At 40.5% G+C, this 22,602-nt stretch overlaps 1 protein-coding gene across 17 annotated transcripts in view; it reads right to left on the bottom strand.

Moving 5' to 3' along the window:
* Positions 1 to 3,560: 3,560 nt before the first annotated feature.
* NFIB (nuclear factor I B) overlaps positions 3,561 to 22,602 on the bottom strand; it is a 407,796-nt gene continuing 388,754 nt past the window's right edge. For 14 of the 17 annotated variants that reach the window (XM_060237273.1, XM_060237278.1, XM_060237274.1 and 11 more), the window contains one exon: positions 3,561 to 5,221. In XM_060237273.1, coding sequence (XP_060093256.1) covers positions 5,092 to 5,221 — 130 coding nt within the window. In that variant the 3' untranslated portion in view covers positions 3,561 to 5,091. The remainder of the gene's footprint in view (positions 5,222 to 22,602) is intronic. The other 3 variants (XM_060237290.1, XM_060237291.1, XM_060237285.1) reach the window with 2 other exon arrangements.

The following is a 22,602-nucleotide window of genomic DNA, read 5'->3' as shown; positions in this document are numbered from 1 at the left end:
TATCTTGCCATGTCTTTATGTACAGTCTCCTTCACTGCCTTTTTTTCCTTAGTCAAGCCTCAAACGTCCATGTCATTCTAGGGGAAAATACACTTCAGTGGCACTGCCAAAAGGCCCAGGGCTGCAAAGCAACTAAATAAAGGCAGAACAGTGCACATAGAACGGGGTGGCTTGATTTAGTCAGAATACACTTCCTGATGAAGGAGGAGGCTCAGACTAGATTTGAGTTTACAACGTTTTGTTAAAGAATTGAATTCTCAGCTTTAAGAAAAAGTTTAGAACAGAAGATGTGGTATGATTGGGAATTTATATTAAAAGAGGAAGGCAGGGGAAAAAAGCCCACAGAGGTCATTGTCCTGAAATCACTCACCTGGTCCATAATCCTCCTGAAAAGAACTACTGCAGTGCAAGTGTTGTCAGGATAATGGCCTAGATCATTGAACAATTCAATGACACTGTTTTCACAGAGCAAGTTAGCCTTTTGTAAATAGGAATACCTACTCTATTTTCTTAAAAAATGCTGTCTATTCATATAGCAGGTGAGTATTATGTGAATGAGGTCAACTTCAGCTATCCACTGTATGGGAGATTGGTTTTATTTAAACTATTGCACTTCAAAGCCTGAACATATCTTGCCTTTATCCTGCTGTGCTATTCCAAGTTTAAGAAGTATCCTATACAATAGTTAAAGAAGCACAGTTCTCTGGCAGACTTTAACCATACGGTCCATAGCTGCTGATTATTAAGTAATGAACCATGGGAACAATGAATTATCTATTTTACTGGCCCGCAGACTTAAGAGATACTCAGTGACGTCTGCTTGTACACTTCAGTTGTTCTCAACAAGCTGTACATTTAGTGAATTAATTCACTTACAACAGGGCTCAGAAAAAAAAGAACCACCATAAAGTTGGTTTTAGTCTTGGTTTAGATGCAGACAAACCTTACAATTAAAAAAAAACATTCCTGATTTTTTTTTTCTACTTAGGGGCTTTGCCAATGTGATCCTCTGTAAAAATGGGAAGACTCAAAATTAAAAGCTCTCAGCCTGGGAAACAGGACAGTGGGGGTGCTAGAAAAAGACCAGCTTCTAGTACCTGCTGTTGTGACCAATGCCAATTTAGAAGATGCAAAAAGCAGAAATCAACACTAGTAAAGATTCAATGTTAGCAGGGGTTTAAGAGCAAACTGTCGAGATGCAGCCTGTTGTCCAAAATGCCACATAGTGAGCTCTACATATGAAGTGGGATTTCTATACCATCTTCATTTTTAATAGCATCCACGTGCACAGACAAATGGTTCCTTTTGAAATCTTGCCTACTTTCAGAGGATGTTTCTTGCACAACGAAACAGAACTGCTGTGAGAAACTTGTGATTCATGTGCAACAGCCTCTTGTGTGCACATCAAGGGGCTCTAAGTTATAGCCATAGGCTAAGGTTTTATAATTTCCAAGATGCTTTTTTCCTTAAAACATTATCTCAAGGAGATATCCAAAAGGAAATTTCATCCATAGTCTGCAGCCTATATGCATATCACTATGCAACATCTATTATCCAAATTTTACTTAATATGAAACTAGCATCAACATTTCCCTTTTTTTCACCTAATTCTACCATAATTATGAAGTTCAGCTTTGCATTTAATACTTTTTTATATAGGGAAGAAATTATTTGTTTGGCATACAACAGTTTAAGTTGATGCAAGCAGTCATGCACTAAGATTAGGGATTACAGGGATTTATTTATTTTTTTTGCAATGGAGAATATTTGTCTACAATTTAATCATAGCGGCTGTTCAGACACCACTATACAAGCACACAGTACATGTATACCATGTCAACTGTGAAGAAGAAACATATGTATAAACCACAAATCTATACAGGCATTGTATTCTTTGCCTTGCCCTTTCAATAGAGACTTGAGGCCCAGTCCTTTTTATTTTGCTACAACAGATTAACAAGGCAACCTCTCTGCAGTTAGGATGCAAAACAATCCGCTCTGTCTGTTCTGAACCCTAATGTGCTCCTTTGCACAACTGTCCCTACAGACAGACAAGGAAAGCTAGAATGGACTGATCTGCTAAATTGCCCCTCCCTGTTCCTGCTACCTTTGAAAAGGGAGGGTTCAAGTAATATGCTCATAGAAGCATCTCCTTGCAAAAGTGAAGGGGTAATGAAGTGTAGTGGTTAGTGTCAGATTAGGATCTGAGAGACCCAGGTTCAAATTCCCACTCTGTCATGGAAGTTTGTTGGGTGACCTTGGGCCAATCACACACTCTCAGCCTAACCTATCTCAAAGGATTGTTGTGAGGATAAAATGGAGAAAAAGTGAATGGTGTAAGCCAGTTTGGGTCTCTACTCGTGAGAAAGGTGGGATATAAATGAAGTAATATAAAAATAATACATATAATGTCATCTTAATAGTTAGGTATCTTCTCACACAACTGGAAGAGCAGGGAAAGTGGTCAGTTAACACTATCCATCAATCATTAATTTGGCAAGGAGAGATTGCTCTGACTTTGATCCCTGGCAAACTCTTTTTTGTGAGACAATGGGTGAACCAGGACTTCAGTCTTTTATTGACATTCCTGTCTGTAAGGACAGTTGTGGGAAGTAGTCCTTTAGGGCTCTAAACAGTCAGGATCAGCTACTTTCCATGTGAACAGCTTCCATATCCAATTGGAAAGTGGTAATTTATACAACCCACACATACATTCAAGCCTTTCAGAAGTGACTGATATCATGTAACTTTTGAATTTGGGCATTCGTGCTTCAACACAAAGCAGCATGAAAAACTGTGCCTTCAGGGGATGAAGGTTTTAATGGCATGCATGTATATGAATGTGATTCTCACCTCAAGGTATGCTCTTATACCTATGGCTTAAAATGCTACATCTTTGCAAAATTTTCAAAGGCTGTTGCTCTGTGGGCCTTGTTACCTCAATTAAAAAAAAAAAAAAAGGTACACATTTCCTCAAGTCAAGTCTGCCTCCAACAAAATCCATTATTAATAATAATATTAGTATTTATTGTTATTTACCACTATTATTTTTTGGGGGGGAAAAACCAGAAATGAGTTCAGCTTGCACCCCAGGTGGAAAGTTAAAAAGACACCTTGTTGAGATTTTTATCACAGTAGGCAGAAGAGTCGCTTTGCAGCCCTCACCCGGCTAAGGGTACACTGCTTCACAGCTACACTGTCAAGTGTTAAAAATCCTCCCCACCCACCCCAGAATATATAGATATATGTATGTATAAAAAAAATCCCCTGTCCATCTCTCAGTACACAAAAGGACCTCATCACACTGCAAAAATAGCAGTACCCACTTTGGTCAATTAAAACAAACAAACAAACAAACAAACAAAAAAAGCATACATTAATCTTTTGTCTTTTTAAATCTGTGTACTTACCTATAATAACCAATGCAGCTAAAAGCACTACCTACATAGGCAAAACTTGGTATTGCATAATTCGTATAAATTTGAACCCCCTCCCCCCAATATTAATTGGAAGATGAAAAACATGAAAGATTAATAGAAAAAACACCAAAATACTGAAAATATTGCTGGTCGATTACAATTTTTAAGCGGCAACTATACACAGCCATGATATGCTTTATAAATGTGAGATAAAGTTATAACTGCTTAAAAAATCCATGATGTCACTTTTTTTTTTCGTTTTCCCATCTGAAGTACAAAATATTTTGTCATAAAAATGGTAAAGATTTAAAATGATAATAAATGCAGCAAAACAAGTGTAGTGATGTCACTTTTTAGATTTCAAGGCAAGGCACGTTATGTGGACATTATAACTTCGTGCAAATTAGGATTACTGGATAGTTTTAATTAATTTTTTATAGAGACGTAGAGGCAAAATGTATCCGCCCATGCACATTACTGTCAATATGAGAAATCTGTCAAACAAAGCTAATTTCTGAGAGCACCATGCAAGTTTTCAGCACCCTGTCATTAGGCTTTATTGAAAGAGTGCATTTTTTAAAAATATATTTTACCCCTCCCCCCAAAAGCCATAAGCTTTGCCCTTGTGACATGGATTTACCTCTCTCTGTCTCTGTGATGTAGGTTTTATAGAACCTTTCATACTCTCTGTGGGTTCTTGATCCAACCAGTAACTTTAAATAAATAAAATACCTCAAAGGATTCAGAAGCTAAATCAACATAAGTGCTCTGTTTCAATTCATTTCTTGTTCTCAAGTACATGATTTGTCTTGATTTAATTAATGCCTTTTAATATCCTCCCTTCAAAACTGAGAGGGAAATAAATTTGCTCCAAATATTTTTGAAATTCTTTTTTTTTTTTAATTCCCTCAATTTAGAGTCCAAGGGCAGAAGGACTTATAACGATGATCCCCTTAGATATAATTTTTAAATTGCACTTGCCTCTAAGTGTTTTCCTTAGTGGGGAATTTTTTTTAGTGTATTTCTCTTTTTGTTTTTACTGTCATATGAGAAGATAACACTTTTTTTAAACCTCAAGGGAGGTATTGATTCTATAAAATGACTGTTTATTTAAATGATATCCTGAACATTTCAAACTGGGTAACACACTAGGGAAAGGCTGGGTTAAGGGCCAAAGTTAAATAAATTTTGATTGATAACTAAAGGCTACTTTTTTCCTTGAAAAAAAAATCAGAAATCAGAGTGCTGAGAAAAGTCGGCTCACAGCCCTTATTCTCCTGCAGCTCGGCTGCTGCCTCCTAGCCTTTGTTTTGAGAGCTAACTAGGAATAGTGATCCCATGCGTAAACAACAAGAATACTAAACCAATAAACTAGCTTATCATGCAAATATTAAGGCATCTAGAAAGTCAGTTAAAATATATTGTCAGAGACAGAACATCTATTTCCCAGTGGACTTCATAGAACAAAGGCTACATAGGAGGAGCATCTTTCTACTCATCAGTGAAATATTGTCGACCCTTTTTTATGCCATTAACAGTTTCAATCTTAAGGGAATTAGTGATTGTAAGTGCTGCAATTGCTGGTCTATGTTTCTTCTTTCTTCAGGTTCATATATATTGTTTTGTCCCATCTTCCTTTCTTTTATAGTATTTTGTTCAGTTTCAATCTCCCTCAGTTGCTTGTTTCTGCTTGAAGGAAAGGCTCTCCAATTAGGTTCAAACCATAATTTTGAACATTTGTGGACAGGATTGGTGTCCTGTTTGATACTTGAAAGGGGACCAAGCTAGCCCAGGTACCAGGACTGTTGAGGGAAAAGAAAGAAAGAACAGAATAAAAATGTAAAATACAGCAACAGTAAAAACCTTCATAAAAACACACATCTGCAAGCCACCCAAACCTGCACCTTAACAGTAATTTTTCCAGCAGCATCTCTTATGTCACAGATAAACAAGGATACAATAATAAAAATCAGAAGGGGTGCAATCATAGCAGCTCAGTCCTGAAACAAGCTGTGAGTCTATCTTCAGGATCAAGCATATGCATATCTCCCACCAGTGCAGTTTCATAACATGGTTAAATCTTACAGGGTAGGATACTAGATACAACTGGGTCAACATGTAACAATTTGCCTGTCTGCTGTAATGCCAAGACTAGATAGAGCTGTGAAAGGAAAATTAGTCATGTCAGGTGATAAATCTGAGATTTTACTTTCTAAAGGGCAAGCGCTTCCCACTGTCTTAATCAGATAAACAAATTGTTGTGAATAAAGAATGAAATATGTGTTTATAAGAATCCTGTATCTGAGGTTTATACTGAAGAATCAGTAATAGGTGGGAAATATTAAATGAAAATAAATTATATCAAGTGGCTAATAGGACTGTTGCTGTAATGCAGCATGACAAAAATAATTTAAAAGTTTACATGAGCCTCTTGACCTCCCATCTTAAGATATAACCACGTTATTATAAATGCACCATACAATATATTTGACAATATTTTTAATGAATCCTCAGGGAACAGTGAATATTACGCAGATCCCACCAGACTGTTGCAATCTTTGCAGACTTCTGACAACCAGTATACTGGTTCAAGTGAGAGTTGCACAAGTAGGCCTTTTCTGGTCATATCAGATTTTTACCTTTGCTACAAGGGGGGAAAGGGCTTAAAGAAACAGGGTTTTCAAAATATGTCAAAATTAGTAGCTGAGACATATAAATGCTTTGACTATTTGTTAAATTATAGTTCTTCATTAATTCAGTCCTGTGACATCTTAAAGACCAATGTGACCTTTGGTAGGCACCAAACACTTCATCAAATGATAACAAAGAAACATTGGGTGAATACTTTGGTAGGAAATAAAGTTTTTGCTACAGCAATCTGGTTCACATTAAATTTATCATGGAGATGCCACTGAAAGTAGCTCCTCTATGGTGAGTTATGCCCATCCTCTCATAGTTTACCACAATGCAGAATTTCACCACTGCATTGTGAATCTCCATGCCCTGTCAGATGATGCTGATGGATGTTAAGTAGACATATTGGGATCCTACATTCGGCTAATACTTGTGCATTCCTCTACTATAAGAAGAGCCTCATGCGCTGGTTGAAGGTGATGCCACTAGTGGAAGAGATCGTTATGATCCAACTGATATTAATTTATCACTGTAATGTAAGGACAGTAAACAATTCTAAAACATTTGAAGTAGGATATGTATCACTTGTGGATGTTGTTTTTGCAGGCAATTGTCCTAATACGATTACAATATTTTTAGCCCTAAAAATATATTGGTGGGAACTAACCCCAACGTTTTGGGACAAAAAGCACATTCTGTGTAATCTATCCAAGATAATACCTTAGGAAAGAGAATATCAAAAGTAGTCCCTAGTGACTGTAGACTCAGCCACATATTTTTGAGCAGTGTTTTCAACACTCAACTTATGACAAATGAGGTAAACGGTAAAAAAAATGTGCACTGAATGGTGCTAATGAAATGAATACCAATTGTCAACATACTGTTACAGTGCCTGGAGTCCTTTTCCACAAACAAGCAATTGTGTTTTCCACCCTGACCTGGATAGCCCAGTCAAGCCTGATCTAATCAGATCTTAGAAGATAAGCAGGGTTGACTCTGGCAAGTTTTTGGATGGGAGGCCTTCTTGGAATACCAGCAGTCAGGAGAACAAGGGCAGGCTTTATTCAGCCACCTCTCTGACTGTCCTCCAGGCTCCCAGTAGGGGTCAGTCACCAGCGGTCACCATGACTTCCAGGTGCACACACACAAATACAAAAAAGTGCGAGAAAGAAATTGTGTTTTCTAGTCACTTTTGACCACAGTTTGAAGATTATGGATAGGAGTGGAATGAACAAAGAGAGATAAACATATTGCTTCATAAAAGTTTCTAATTGAGAAATATAAACACATCTTACACACAATGTCCAACCAGAAAACTCTTTGTGATCCTTTTATCTATTTAAACTTCTCACTCTGATGAGAACTTAAACTTCAGCAATTAACTGTACATGTTTTTGTTGTGTAAGAGAACTGAACTGTAAAAGCATGCAGAAGCTGTGGCCTCAGAAGATCTGATGCTTGATGTGAGGAAGATTTTGTCTATGGGTCAAACAATGGATCTACCTGCACCACAAAATAGTATGGCCTATTTCTCCTCTCCCTCAATAAAGTGTAGATATAGAAGACCTATTTTGAATAGGGTTGTGGTCCTCGAATAAGAGCAGGTTCTCAGATCAGGGATACTGTTTGATCAATGCCTAAAGACAAAGGCTTATGTCTCTTCTGTGGCACTGGAAAACTTTAGCTTCTTGGTCAACTCTTGCTGTTGGGGAGCATGTTTTGCCAAATCATCCATGCTCTGGCCACAGAGTCTATATGAGGCTGCCTTTGAGGATGGTTTGGAAGTTTGAGCTATACAGAACACAGCAGAGGGACTGTTTACTGGCATTATAAGGAACAGATCTCATTTCTATTAAAAGAACTACACTGGCTGTCAATTTGCTTCCAGAACATTTTTTACCTTTAAAAATCTGGATCCAGAGTATTTAATGGCTTACTCATCCTCCCATGACCATAGGCCTCCAGTTCATCTTTGGAGGCCCTTTTCTGAGTTTCTCTAACATTCTAAGTAATTGGGATAGCCAGGAGAGACAGAATTTTCTCTGTTGGAGTCCCTTGATTGTGGAGCAAATTTCTGAAACTCGGGTTATGGTCATACAAGCACTTTGTATATGAAACTGTTGCTATTCCCTTCCAGATTTAAAGTGCATGATCAAACAGTGACATCTGCCTCCAGTTCCCCAGTCACTGGCACCCTGTTCTGATCCACCTTCAAAGCAGCATTATTAGGCACTGGGGAACATTCTATCCTTATGAATGTCAAGGCTTCATCCCTCATTTCTGGTTGTCTGAATTCCTCTGCTGTGAACTGAAGCTGGATGGGAAGTGTGAATCTTCTTTTCCATTCTCTCCTCCCTCTCTTTTTTTTATCAGGTAGGGACATGTGCATAGGCACATTATTGCCCCTGGCTCATCACTCACTGCTTGTGTGTTTATTATTTATTGTTTACAGACCCCTCTCTCATACACACAAAGGAACTTCTCAAGATTGTGTTTCTATTTTTAAAAACCCCACTCCTCTGACATTGAACTACATATCCCAGCAGTCGCCTCCAGCGATCCCATTGGTCACCAGCCGCTGCCATCCTGCCAGGAGTTTGAAGTGCTGCTTCCCACAAGCGCTTATGCTCAGGAGACAAATGATGGGGGGAAAGCTGCCTGACTGCTCATTCCATGGTTGCTGCACAGCAGTAATTTGATCCATCAACCATGGGGTGAATATGTGCTAAAGCAGGTTACAGTGGGATGTCTGATCAAAATTCTCCATTACAAAAACCCCTGAATTAGATGTGGGGCCAGATTCCACCAAGTTTGTTGTCTGACTGCAGCCTTGTTCTGGTGTCAAGTTCCCTTTCTTACCAGACCACTGCTGGGGTGGGTTATTTTCCATTAACTGATGAATCTGCTTTCTGTTTTTTATTGCCTCTTTTTTGCTTTTCTATGCTGTTTTTAGCATTTAGTAATAATTTTATTTTTTTAACTACTGTCCGAATGCTGCTATTTTTTTAACACTCTAAAGTTTTGTTGGTTGTATTGTTTACTATTGTTCTCCTATGACCACTGGAAGCCTTCAGAGGTAATGTGGGTGACAGCACAGGATAAACATATTTGAACAAATAAATAAATGCCACTGCTTCTCCAATACTGGCTACCACCAGTGACATGATACCACAGGGTAAGTAAGAGGTAGGTAGGCACCGAAAGTAATTTTCCTAAGTTGCTTTTCAGCATCTTGTCTGTCTCTCCCAGTCAAAGTCTATAAAACCTATTAGATTTTCTAACCAGCTAAAATCCCCTCTTTCACAAAACAAACCCTAACCTTTTTGTGGGCAATTCTTATAATGGCACCTGGAGAAGACATGGGTAGGCAAAGAGTGAAAAACCAAGGCACAAAATTGTAACTGAAAAGTAAAACTAAATGTATTACTGAAATCAGAATTTGCATAACAAGTAAAGGATAGAAAAACTTAGCCATTTCATAGCCATACAAAAAGCCCTAACAGGCTGCATTCTACAGCAACACGAACAGAAAGATGTCATGGAGGTGGGTTTTGTCCATCTTCTCCTTTCCCACACATCTACATGGATACTGTGAAAATTCTCCCTGATGGCCTTCACAATCCAAATGTACTACAGCAGAGAAGTGTACAATGAGGTTGGGAAACTGGGCAAAACTGCCTTCTTTCCTGCTGGTGGAAAAAGTGTGGCAAGAAGAAAGGGGAGGCAATGTTTCTCAATTACTACTCCTCCTTACTGCATGCCCCTTCCCTGCTGTCATGCAATTTATTCATGAAGGTCCCCAACCCTCAACTGATTTTCAGAATGTGTGGGAGACTGCTGGGGGATGCAGAGGGCAGGAAAAGATCTTGAGAGCTGTTTCTCTTTTAACTATTGTATGACCCAACCCAGAAAATTTACCCCATGTTTAGCTCAGAATGTTCTCGATATGAATCAGTGCATGAAATCACTTGTATCCTTTCTTTGACAGAATTTTTTTTTACCTAGTCAGATAAAAAACAAAAACTGGTCACCTGAATAAGAGTAATGAAATTTTGTAAAGGTAGAGAGGTATGCTCACTGTTGCTACATGACTTAAAATACACATTCTGGTGGCTACTCATAAAAAAGGCCTCCTATGCAAAACACCAGGCACACACACACACACACAGCTGAGCAGTCAGGCTACAGACTGTGGAAAAGAGAAGGATTTAAAGTAACTTTAAACTTATACATTTTAATAAGAGTTGGTCAAATGAGACATGGGGATACTGGTAGTATCTGCAAAGAAGTCTAGTATAATTTAATTTAATTTTTCTATTTATACCTTGCCCTATCCCGGAAGCGGGCTCTGGGCAGCTTACAACATTAAGAAACCTTACAAAACATCAAACAAACCACATGCAAACTAGATAATCTCATAATTATCAAATTGACAAAAACCATGATCCACGTCATTGGCGACAAGTCATAAACCACATAGGCTGGTAATGTTCAGCATAACGTAAGCATAGGGTGCTGGGGGGAGCGATGATTTCAGGGGACACCCGCTAGGTCAATTAAAAGCTTGGCGGAAGAGCTCCATCTTACAGGCCCTGTGAAACTTAGATATAAGGGTTGCCAGGTCCTGACAATGTGCTGGCAGTGGTGGGAGGGAGTCTTCCAAGAGTGGGGTGAGGCTCAGTGGTGTTATGTCATCACACAGAAGTGATGTCATCAGTGACACTCTGGTTTTTGGACAAAACTCTATGGTAAAATTCCCCTCAAACCGTAAGAGTTTTGCCCCCAAACCCGATGGCCACTGAGAACAGTCATCGCTTTCACATTATGTCATCATGTTGGGGATACTGTGAGCTGCTACTGCTATTTGTGGGTGGGTGTTCCCACACTGGCCAGCATTGGCTCATGGATCATTTAAGCAATAATATGGATTGGAATCCTGAGTTCACTTATGCTTTGTACACTGTCTTCCAACTGGCAGCTAATAAACTGGCCCATTTTACAAACTTACAAATTGAAAGCTAATTCATTTTTGTTTGCATTACCTGGCTGCCAAGATGTAGCATTAACACATGTAGAATTCAACATTCAAACTATGGCCAGGATCATTGCTGAAAGTATAAAGTTCTGATAATAAGCAAAGCACACTGCATTTGAAATCCTCAAATACCATATCCCACAATCTGAACTGCGTGGGGGCACATCAGACTCATTACATCTCTCTGGACTGCCAAGAATCCTCTAATGTCCCTTTCCAAGCACTTTCCTTTTGTGAGGAATACCATATTTTTTACATTTTAAAGTCAGTATAACTGCTATTCCGAGAGCCTTTATTTGCATTATTCTTGTTGTTTTGGGCACTGCACAAATGTATTTGAAGTGTGTCTGATTACAACACCAAAACACACAGGAAATGTTACTCTGTTTCAGATGTGAGGCAAAAATAATGCATGATTTACAGGGTTCATTTAAGCCAACAGGAAAAATGAAAGAAATACATACACATATAGTTCTGAAATCTAGCACATAAGAGGTTAACATTCCATCTTTCTACTACTCTGCAATCTCCCCCTCTTACTCTTTCTCAAAGCTAACTCCTTAAAAACAGTGTCATTATCTATTTCTTTTATTTTCTGTTTTGCACAGAGTTGGTTTCGAAGTGCCTTTACAAGCTCCTACGAAAATATAATTCACATTATATTTTGTTCAGTCAATTAATATGATGGTCAGCATCCACTGAGCATCCTGTTTCAGGATAATAAAAATAGTTATGGTTGGCAAAAGATACAATATAAAATACAATGGCATGATACACTAGAGATGCAAAAGGGTTAACTGCACTTGTGAGGGTTTTTTTTTTTTTTTAAAAAGCATGCCCCTCCTCCTCTAAAAGCACTGCCAAAATCATCTGACAGGAAACATAAGATTAAGTCTATCCTACCTAAGTGAACAAAGAGTGCTCAGAACAGGCAACTGGTTTACTGCAGAGTGGGAACTTTTCTAATCCTGTTGGAATCTGCAGTGCAATGCTGGAAATACAGCAGCAAACTTGTTTTTCATGTAACACTCTCTATGTGGATCTCCTCATTTTGGTCACATTGCAGTTTTTGCTTCTTCTTCCATAAAGGTTAACTTAAAGCTCCAAACATAATCATGTGGAAAATGGACATTATTGATTCCTATGGTCCATTGTTCCCCCATTCTAAGTCTCTGAAGTTCAAGTTCAATCTGGAATTACATCATGTCTGGTTTCTCCTGGTTACCAGACGGCTTGAGACGTGACCACAGCTACAGAAAAAACAAACAGCCTTCTTCACGCTTCGGCTCCCCTATCGATTCAAACAAACTTCCCCCCCTCCTTCTCAAGTATGCTTCAAGTATGGAGCATGGTTAATTTAGAGATTAAGTTCCAAATTAGATTATCTAATGGCATCTTAATGGATTGCTGACCCATTTCCTGTGGGATGGCAGCATGCAAGTCTGGCTGGAATACAATTAATTTCTTAGGAAGTGTTCAGAAGATGTTTGCTTAGATGGAAAAGAAACATAATGCTCCACACATCTTTCTTTATTAGAGGTGGGTGAAACTATAACAGAGATAGTGACAAATTGATAAATGCCAGAAATCCTTGAGTTTCTCTCAGTGGAAATGATTTTTATCAGTAATGTTTTTGTTTCATTGTTCTCACTGGAAAAGCTGAGTTTGTACTTTTATGATTCCAAGAAAATATACAATGAACAAAACAACGCTTTGGCTAGCTGCGGTATTTATTATCTGAAGTGCAAAACTTTTTAAAAATCCAGCTGTGGAATTACTGGATATCGATTTGGTTCTTCAAAAGTTTGTGTGTTTGTTGAAAGCTGTAATGTACAAAGCATGTTTGGCAAAACAAAATCCATTCCTAGTTCACCCTCCCCCACAAACCAAAGCTTATTCCATTTCATTGTCTTATCGGCATTATCATCACAGCCCTTTGGAGGGGCTGGGGGCAAAGAATGCTTCTTTAAAAAGTTGAACATTTTGAACACCCCTACAGCTAAAGCTGAAAAGGATATTCAACACTCTGAGAATAAGGCTCTCCTCAGGAGCTCTAAGAACAAACCAGCTGTTGTACTGTACTCCTGTGTCAAGATAACAAAGTGAAAGCAGGAAATGCTAGTCTAGTGACTGAGCACAGCAAAAGTAATGTTAAATTAGCATTTAATCCTTTAAAACAGCATTGAAAGGATTTTTTTTTTTAAAAAAATATGAATTACAATACTTGTCAATGAATGTCTGAACACCATTTGCTTTTGGAAGACCAAAATCACTAGAAGCTTAATAATGACTAAAAAACCCCCTCGAACTTTTAACACTTGGGCCAGCCTCCAATTTTACAAAAACAGTATAGTTACTGCTTAAAAATAGAACCTCCTCTGGAAGCAGCTCCTAACAGATAAAAAAAGCCCCTTTTCCTGGACCAGAGGTGGCCAAACTTGCTTAATGTAAGATCCACATAGAATAAAATGTCAGATGTTTGAGAGCCACAAGGGAGGGAGGGAGGGAAATAGGTGGTGGGGGGGAGAAGTGGAAAGAAAGCAACTTTAAATGCATTCTCCAAGCAGCCAGCTGGCTTGGAGAAGTGATTTAAAGAGATAAATGCCTTCTCCAAACTGGCCAGCCAGGTGATGGGGGCTTTGAGAACCACACAATATGTGTGAAAGAGCCACATGTCGCTCCCAAGCCACAATTTGGCCACCCCCATCCTGGAGGTTAAAAATGGAACTTACAGTTCATAAGCTTCTTGTGTAAAGCTTTTCTTCCACATATGTTTAGATATTTAAACCAGGCACTCTTTTGGATGCGCTACTAGATTTTAAACCTCAGCTTGGTTTTAATTTTGTTCTGCCAGAAATCTGGCTTGTCACTGTCAACAAACAGATAACTAAATAATGGATAACTGAGTTTAGTAATGCAGGAATTCCTGCATTATTTCCTGAAACAGGAACATTTCCCCCTCCCCCTGCACATTATGGTTCATTAGCAGAAGACCCTGAAGGGTGAGGATCTTCCTCCACTTGCGCCCCCCCCCCCCCCCGCAGTCATTTCCGGCCTTGGGGAACTTGATTCTTGGGGTCACTGGTCTCACGTGCTTTGGTAGGCTCTAATTAGTAAGGGAGTGAAATTGCCTTTCCTGTCTCTTTAGACAACTTCTTTCCCCTCCTCACTGCAGCCCATCAACCTTAGTGCTATTATTCTATACAGGCCTTGGTAACTCTAGGAATCAAATTCCCTGAGAGTCAGAAGTGATTGCTAGAGGATGAGGAAAGTGGGGGGAAAACCATAATCCTTGGGTTAGTGGATCACTGGATACAATCTATGAAAACTCCAAAATATTTTCATGATCAGTATTTTTTTATAATGGTTTTAGCATTTTAAGACAGAAAAACAAAGAAAAAAATAAGCTGTCTAGACAGAAACAGAAAATAGCATGCATTTTCAATAAAGCAGTCAGGTGTAGATGGGCAGCATGATGCTTGAAAGTAAGAGCACAAAGCAAAAGCCCTGTCAAGAGGCAGCCACTGAAATTTTCTCCTCAAGAGAGAGTGAATATTATATGCTGATGACCCGGCCTCTAGTCACGCGACGGTCCTGGTGTCATCCATGGCAACACTAGGACTCTCTCAGTTTGTTGCAGCCCCCACTCACCAGGCTGGTCACATGTTAGACCTGGTCTTTGCGGCCGGGGTTACGGTGGACGATATAACCACTGAAGTGGTGCCATGGTCGGACCACCTCGCCCTTAGGGCTCATATAGATATGCCACCCCAAACCTGTTTAGGCGAAGAGCCTATTATGGCTCGCCCGCGGAGCCAGATGGACCCGGAATGGTTCCAATCGGCCCTGCGGGATCCCCGGCCCTCTGGCGATTCCCTCAATGGACTGGTTGAGATATGGAACGTTCAACTATCTAGGGCCATTGACGAGATCGCACCTCGACGCCCTCTACGGCCTCGGAGAAGGCTGGCCCCATGGTACACCCCGGAGCTGCGTCAGCTGAAACAAGGTCTCAGACGGCTAGAGAGGCAATGGCGACGCACCCGTGACGAAGTGACTAGATCATCTTATAGGGCGTTTATGAGGTCCTATGAGATGGCAATCAAGGCCGCAAAGAAAACATACTTTGCGACCAAGATTGCGTCTGCAAACTCGCGCCCGGCACAATTGTTTAGGATAATTTGGAATTTTACTACATTGCCACAAGGCAAGTCAAATGTTAAGGAATTGGAAATAGGCAGACAAGGTCCAATCACTCCGCCATGACTGCCTGGCCATATTAGATACAGTGAGCGAACTCCAGGCTCCGTGCGTGTCTTCTAATTCGACCCTGGACTGCTTTGACCCACTCAACTTGGAGGAGGTTGACAGAATCCTTGTAACTGCACGCCCTACTACATGCGATCTGGACCCATGCCCCTCCTGGTTAATTAAGGCCTGCCGGGAGGAGTTAAGATGTCCTATACGGGACATCATAAATAGATCTCTTTCGGAGGGCTATTTTCCATCGCCCCTGAAGGAGGCAGTGGTCCGCCCTCTCCTGAAAAAGGTTACATCGGATCTGGCTGAATTGGCTCATTACTGTCCGGTCTCAAATTTGCCCTTTTTGGGCAAAATTATCGAGAGGGCTGTGGCGTTGCAGTTGCAGAGTTTTCTGGATGACACTTCCACCTTGGATCCATATCAGTCCGGCTTCCGCCCAGGCCACGGGGTGGAGACGGTGTTGGTCGCCCTCATGGATGACCTCCGGCGACATCTGGATCGAGACGGCTCGGCGGTATTGCTGTTGTTAGACCTATCGGCTGCGTTTGATATGGTTGACCATCGGCTGCTGACCCGCCGCCTCGCCGATGCAGGAATTCGGGGGCTAGCTAGCCTTACAGTGGCTTTCCTCCTCCCTTGAAGGTTGGGGACAAAGGGTGGCGGTTGGAGGAGAGATGTCCCGGAGACACCTACTCAACTGTGGGGTGCCTCAGGGGGCAGTTCTCTCCCCAATGTTGTTTAATATCTTTATGCGCCCCATTGCCCAGATTGCCCGGAAACATGGGCTGGGTTGCCATCAGTACGCTGATGACACTCAGCTCTATCTATTGATGGGTGGGCGGACCACTGACACCCCTATAAATTTGGACCGGGCGTTGCAGGCCGTGGCAGACTGGATCAGGCTGAGTGGGCTGAAGCTGAACCCAGCGAAGACAGAGGTCCTTTGCATGGATCGCTGCGGGCTGGGAGGGGAGATCTCCCTACCGGCCTTTGAATGAATGAACTTTATTACAGTCATAGACCAATATAAAAACTATAACACATCATATAAAACCCTCCTAAAATACCTAAGATAGTATAAAATACCCTCCTAAAAAAACATAAAATACCGGCCTTTGACAGTGCGTCACTGATACCAGTGCGCAGGGTCAAGAGCCTGGGACTGCTACTGGAGCCCTCCCTGACAATGGAGGCACAGATAGGAGCCACTGCTAAATCCGCCTTCTTCCATCTTAGAAGGGCGAGACAGTTGGCCCCCTTCCTAGAACGTAGCGACCTAGCAACAGTGATCCATGCAACGGTCACCTCGAGATTAGACTACTGTAATGCCCTCTACATGGGGCTGCACCTGTGCCGAACTCGGAAGTTGCAGCTAGTGCAGAATGCGGCGGCCAGGCTGCTACTGGGACTATCTCGGTGGGAACACGTGCGGCCTGGGCTGAAGGAACTGCACTGGCTTCCAATTACATTCCGAGTTTGTTACAAGGTGCTGGTCATTACCTATAAAGCCCTATATGGCCGAGGATCTGCCTACCTTAGGGACCGCCTCTCTCCACATGTTCCCCAGAGAGCACTAAGATCTAGCTCCCAAAACCTTTTAAGGATCCCTGGACCAAAGGAGGCCAAACTGAAAGTAACGAGGGAGCAGGCCTTCTCTATAATGGCCCCCCACTGGTGGAATCAACTACCGGAGGAAGTGCGAGCCCTGCGGGACTTTAATCAGTTCCGCAGGGCTTGCAAAACCACCCTCTTTCTGCAAGCTTATAAGTAACCCTGAAAGCGATATCTAGCCGCCGGAATACATCTATTGGAAATAGCACCTAACTTATTGTAGTTTTAAATTTTTATGTAACTGTTTTTAAATGTATTCATTAACTGTATTTTAAAATTGTTTTATACAAATCATGGTGTAGACCATGTCCTGTCAGCCGCCCTGAGCCTGCTTCAGCAGGGAGGGCGGGATACAAATAAAATTTATTATTATTATATTATTATATCAGGTGAACTGACAATTTTGATAGATTATGTAAACAGACACACACATCTCCAGTGTTTGAACCGCCCTTTGCAGAAAAGCTCTGATAAGGTTTGTTTTTGCTTTATTCCTAGAGACAAGTAGATTGCAAACATTCTTAAAACTTGACGTAGTTATATACTGGGTGGATCACATTCACTTTAGAATATACCTTTGGTGATACTTCTTCACAATTCAGGTAGGAAAGTATATACAACTAACACAAAATACCCCTCCAAATGTAAACAGAAATAATTTGCTGTATTTACATTAGGAAAGAAGCATAGGAAAATAATCAAAGCCCATGTTCAGGGTGTACTACCAGGGCCGGTATGTGAGAGTAGGCCAAGTAGGCGGCCGCCTCAAGTGTCACTTGGCCTAGGGGTGCCATGAGGTGCCCCCTCTCCCTGTATCCCACTGGCCTCCGCCTCCTTGTGCCCTGCCACTGTCCTGCATCCTCAGCCCCGCCGCCGTCCCCCTGCCTGCTTCCTCACCGTTGCCCTGGGGCAGGAGTCTGGAGGCCCGCTTGACTCCCAAAAGTGCTTCCAAGGGGCGCTGCCGCTCCTAGGGGGAAGGAAAGAGTTGGCTGGCTGGGTTCCTGCCCCAGTGGGGAGGCAGGAGTGGAGGGTGGCAACAGCACTGTCGATGTGCTGGGTCCTGTCTGCCTCCCCTGCCCGGTTGCAAAAGAGGAATGCAGGCTGCCTTTCGCCTGCCTCGCGAGCCCCGTCTGGGGCTCAATGAAATCCAGACCTGGAATGGCTGTTCCCTGCCCGGAGGAAGCGCCCCCTCGGACAGCTCCCTTTGAAGCAGGGGTGGGGCAGGGCCGGGCTGAGCACTTGTGTGAAGTGTGCGCCGTCCAATGACATCACTTCCGGTGATGTCATTGGGCAGTGCGCGTTTTGCATGCGAGAAAAGGGACCAAGGGGGGTGGGTGGGGGGACAGGCTTTGGACTAGGGGCACCAGAACCTCTAGCGCTGGGCCTGACTAGAACATATCATAAAGTTATCTAAACATTTTATAATATTTAGTGGCGGTTTACAAACAGTGAGAGTCGCTAAAGCAGCATATAGGGAAGATTCCAGGGATTAAGGGATAATAAGAACTGCTCCAAAAACAAATTCCGTTACCTTCCTTGATATGCCATATAATCTTGGAAAACTAGTGTAGTTTAATATGTAGCACCAAATTATCACTCAAAGGAGGTCACTATCAAGGATTGAATGAAAAATGTAAAAGCTCATAGTGGGTTAAAATAAAAAGGTCTCTTTCCTGCTCTCTCAAGCAAACAAGCAGGCCTAAGTCCTCCAGACTTGGCTGGAAGTATTCCCTACTTTTAGCATCATAATCTTGTCAGGAGTTGCATCCCACCTTGAGTTTGACCCTACTCAAATTGCTGCCTTGGGATAGTCTGCGGTAAGAATTTGTTTAGTTAATTTATTTACATGGAAGATCCAACATATTTTGAGAACTCCCTGGATAATAAAAACAATAAACTGAACAAAAAATATCCAAAGTGGAGTCTTAAATCTGATGCTCTTCGATGTACAAAACTGAACGCATTAAAACTCTTTTTAAGGTGATTTGTTTAAGAACTGGAAAACAAATTATAAATAAATTACAAAACAACCCACCACCACTATGGAGTTATGGTATCAAACAATGATAATATTTTACAATAAACAGAATGATCACATTCAAATTCGGGAACTAATAAGACTACTTTTGATAAATTTGTGTTTATATTTATGGTGACTACCATGCAATTAGAATAACGACAAATTAGAAAGGAGCAAGAGGGTGAGACATAACAGTGCAATCCTAAATCTATTAGCTAAGAAAGGTGTAACTCTGTTTAGGTTTTTGCTGTAAAAAGTCTAGAAGGCAAGTTAAATAAGGAAAGGTTGATGGAATAGGGTGGATTTAACCTACAGAAAGTAAGATTAAAGGAGGAAAAGTAAGTATATATCTACTCTATATTCAAGCAGAATGCAATAAACAGTAATGAGAACAATTGTTCTTCCTATGCACCAAAGATAGGACACAAAGCAATGGGTTCACATAAAAGCAGACTCAGGTTAAATGTTAGAAGAAACTCTGAACTATGAGAATAGTTCAGAAATAAGTTGTGAAATGTTCTTCATTAAAAGACGTTTTCAAGAGAAAACTACACAAGAGTTAATAACTTCAAGGCAGGATACTGGACTGGATGGCTTCATTCAACTCCTAAGTTTATATATGAAGCCCACCAACAACATAGTTCATTGTGCTTCTACAGGATGGGTGTTTAAAAACAAAAAAACTCTTCTGGCAATTATAGGAGTACAGATTTCAGGTACAGGTCCCTTAATACTGGTGAATGTTACCAAAGGGGTTATAGGAAAATAGCCTTTTGTAGAGTACCACAATTTTGTCTGAATTTTTCACAGCTATGCAAGTTTTAATTACAAAAGCTACACTTGCTGTAGAGGACTGCCAGTTCCCTTAGATGTAAGAAAATGCCCATGTAAGAACAAACTACATGGTACAGTCACAGGTAGTTTTCATCAGCAAGTATTTAACAATAAAGAAAAAATAAGGCTTCAAGTGGGAGTGGAAGAAAATTAGGGTAGATAGAAGGTGATATTCCTATTGGATAGTTTTACAAGCAAAATAATCTCTCTCAGCTATTTTCCTCCACTCAGGGAAACTGTCTAAATTGTATCCCACAGAAGAAGAGAAGGGTGGTGGAGAGTTATGAGCAAAAAAACGACCAGCAGGGAAACTGGTAGGCACCCTCCTCTTCTTCCACTCAAGTTTGCAGCCTTCTACGCCTGCATTTCATTTTAAAAATAGGGGAATTATACGTGAAGTATAACATATGGTTTAGTTTTAATATATAACCTAGGAGATATTTAAGCAACTGAAAAATGAAATATGCAAATTCATCTTTACACTGAAATATATATTTTTGGGAATGTACAGTGTCAGTTACAGCTATGAAGTAAGCTCATTTGCAAAACAAATGCTTTGCAACTGGACAGTGGTTACTTACATAGCTTCTCAGTTTTACTGCAAGCATAGTATAGAAAAGTCAAAGATAATCTTTAAAAAACCTAGCTATATTTTGTGCCAGGTGACCTTTGCAATAGCAAACTACTCAGTCAAACTGTTCTTCAGCACTTTACAGCTCTTGCAAAGCATGCATGGAACTGAAGGAGCCAATCACATGAGAACGTTTGTAAGGAAATTTTGGTATAGATAAAATATACAATTTTTGCTTCTGTATTACATTTAATTTTCCAATCATAAGTATTGCAAAGCCAGAGATTAAATAAAAGTGCTGTAGACAATTTATTATAGATGTTTATTTAATGCATTTTGAACATTTGCTCTGTCAAGGATGCTCTTCAACAAATCCTTCTTTTCTCTTTTTGATAAAGACAGAAAGCAGAAAGAATACTTGTTGTGTGTTTGAAATGTATAAATATATCCCTGATGAAGAGCAAAGGTTTTAAACAGATTGTTTCAAACAGGGAACTGGCATCTTTTTATATGCTCCATTCTCCCCATTTGGAGCCTCTTGTTTTTGTAAAAATGTAAAATGAGGCTTTTCAGTCATTCGCAGATTATAGCATTATCTTTAAACAAAACCTTTAAATACTAGAATATAAATATATATTAATAATCACAAACATACTTGTATAAAAATTATTAAGTTGAACTATTAAGCTGTCAAGTATGGTTCCGCGATTGTAGCTTACAAGATCTTCTGAAAATATCTGACAAAACATTTCATTTTTTTCTTTAATTTTAATCATACTTTTGTTTTGAGTCCAATGGCACCTTTATGACCAACAAAGCTAAATTCTGGGCATAACCTTTTTTGTGCATACACACTTCTTGCCTTCCTTGCTCTCCTTCCTTGGAGGTTTTTAAACAGAGGCTAGATGGCCATCTGACAGCAATGAAGATTCTGTGAATTTAGGGGGAGGTATTTGTGAGGTCCCTTCCCTGGAGGTCCCTTCCAACTCTATGATTCTTTTATTAAAGGGGTGGCCAACTGTAGCTCTCTAGATGTTTTTTTTTGCCTACAACTCCCATCAGCCCCAGCCAGCATGGCCAATGGCTGGGGCTGATGGGAGTTGTAGGCAAAAAAAAAATCTGGAGAGCTACCGTTGGCCACCCCTGCTTTATTATTTTGAATTTTTATCCTGCCTTTCCCATGAATGGGCTCAGTGTGCATGCACATGAAAATTTATATCCAGAATTATACTTTGTTGGTCTTAATGATGACACTTGACTCAAACTTTGTTCTGTTGCTTCAGACCAACATGGCAACCCACCTGTATCTATCTTTTTGTTTTACAAGTTCTGAACACTACTTCCAATATGTACTAGCAGCAAATAACAGATATAAAACTAGATCTAGGTAGGCAGCCATGTTGATCTGAAGCAGCAGAACAAAGTCTGAGTTCAACAGCAACTAAGACCAACAAAGTTTTACTCAAGTTATGAGCTTTTGTGTGCAAGCACAGTTCTTTAGATACAATGGAACACATGTATGTTCAGTTAAATTCCATTGCATCTGAAGAAGTGTACTTGTCTACGGAAGCTCATACCTTGAACAAAACTTTATTGGTCTTAAGGGTACCACTAAACTCAAGCTTAGACAAAACTGAATAGTGTTGTTCTGGTATACTTCATGCAGTTTCATGGATGGATTAAACAACGAGTGTAATGACTTCACAGAACAGCTCTCTCCCCCTTTCTCCTCCTGTAGATCCCTGCACTCCCACATTACTTCTCTTCCTTGGGAACAGAATATAATTGGCATGTGAAGAAGGCTGCAACTCAAAGAGATATAACTCATTATTCTCTTGTCCAAGCTCTTTGGTGAACAGGTTGTTTTGTCACTTGAAAAGGTGTGAAAGGGGGGGGGGGGTACAAACTGTCTGGTCCCTCTGCACTGCAGCCTTTGCAACATTATGAAATAGCTGGATTCTAAAATGGCGTTAGTCTCCAGGGGTTAGATCCATGAGCAATGTTCCCTCTAAGCTGCAGAGTCTTGTGAGCAAAAATTCTACTTTGTGAGCTACTTGCAGGGCTTTTTTTGAGCAGGAACACACAGGAACGCAGTTCCGGCTGGCTTGGTGTCGGAGGTGTGGTCTAATGTGCAAATGAGTTCCTGTTGGGCTTTTCCTGCAAAAAAAGCCCTATGCGAAACAATGGTGATGTCAGGAGGTGTGGTCTAATATGC

The sequence above is a fragment of the Heteronotia binoei genome, chromosome 4 (genome assembly GCF_032191835.1).
Source record: "Heteronotia binoei isolate CCM8104 ecotype False Entrance Well chromosome 4, APGP_CSIRO_Hbin_v1, whole genome shotgun sequence".
NCBI classification, from domain to species: Eukaryota; Metazoa; Chordata; class Lepidosauria; order Squamata; family Gekkonidae; genus Heteronotia; species Heteronotia binoei.
The sequence above is the reverse complement of the archived record's forward strand: the minus strand, read 5'-3'. Positions and strand labels throughout refer to the sequence as shown.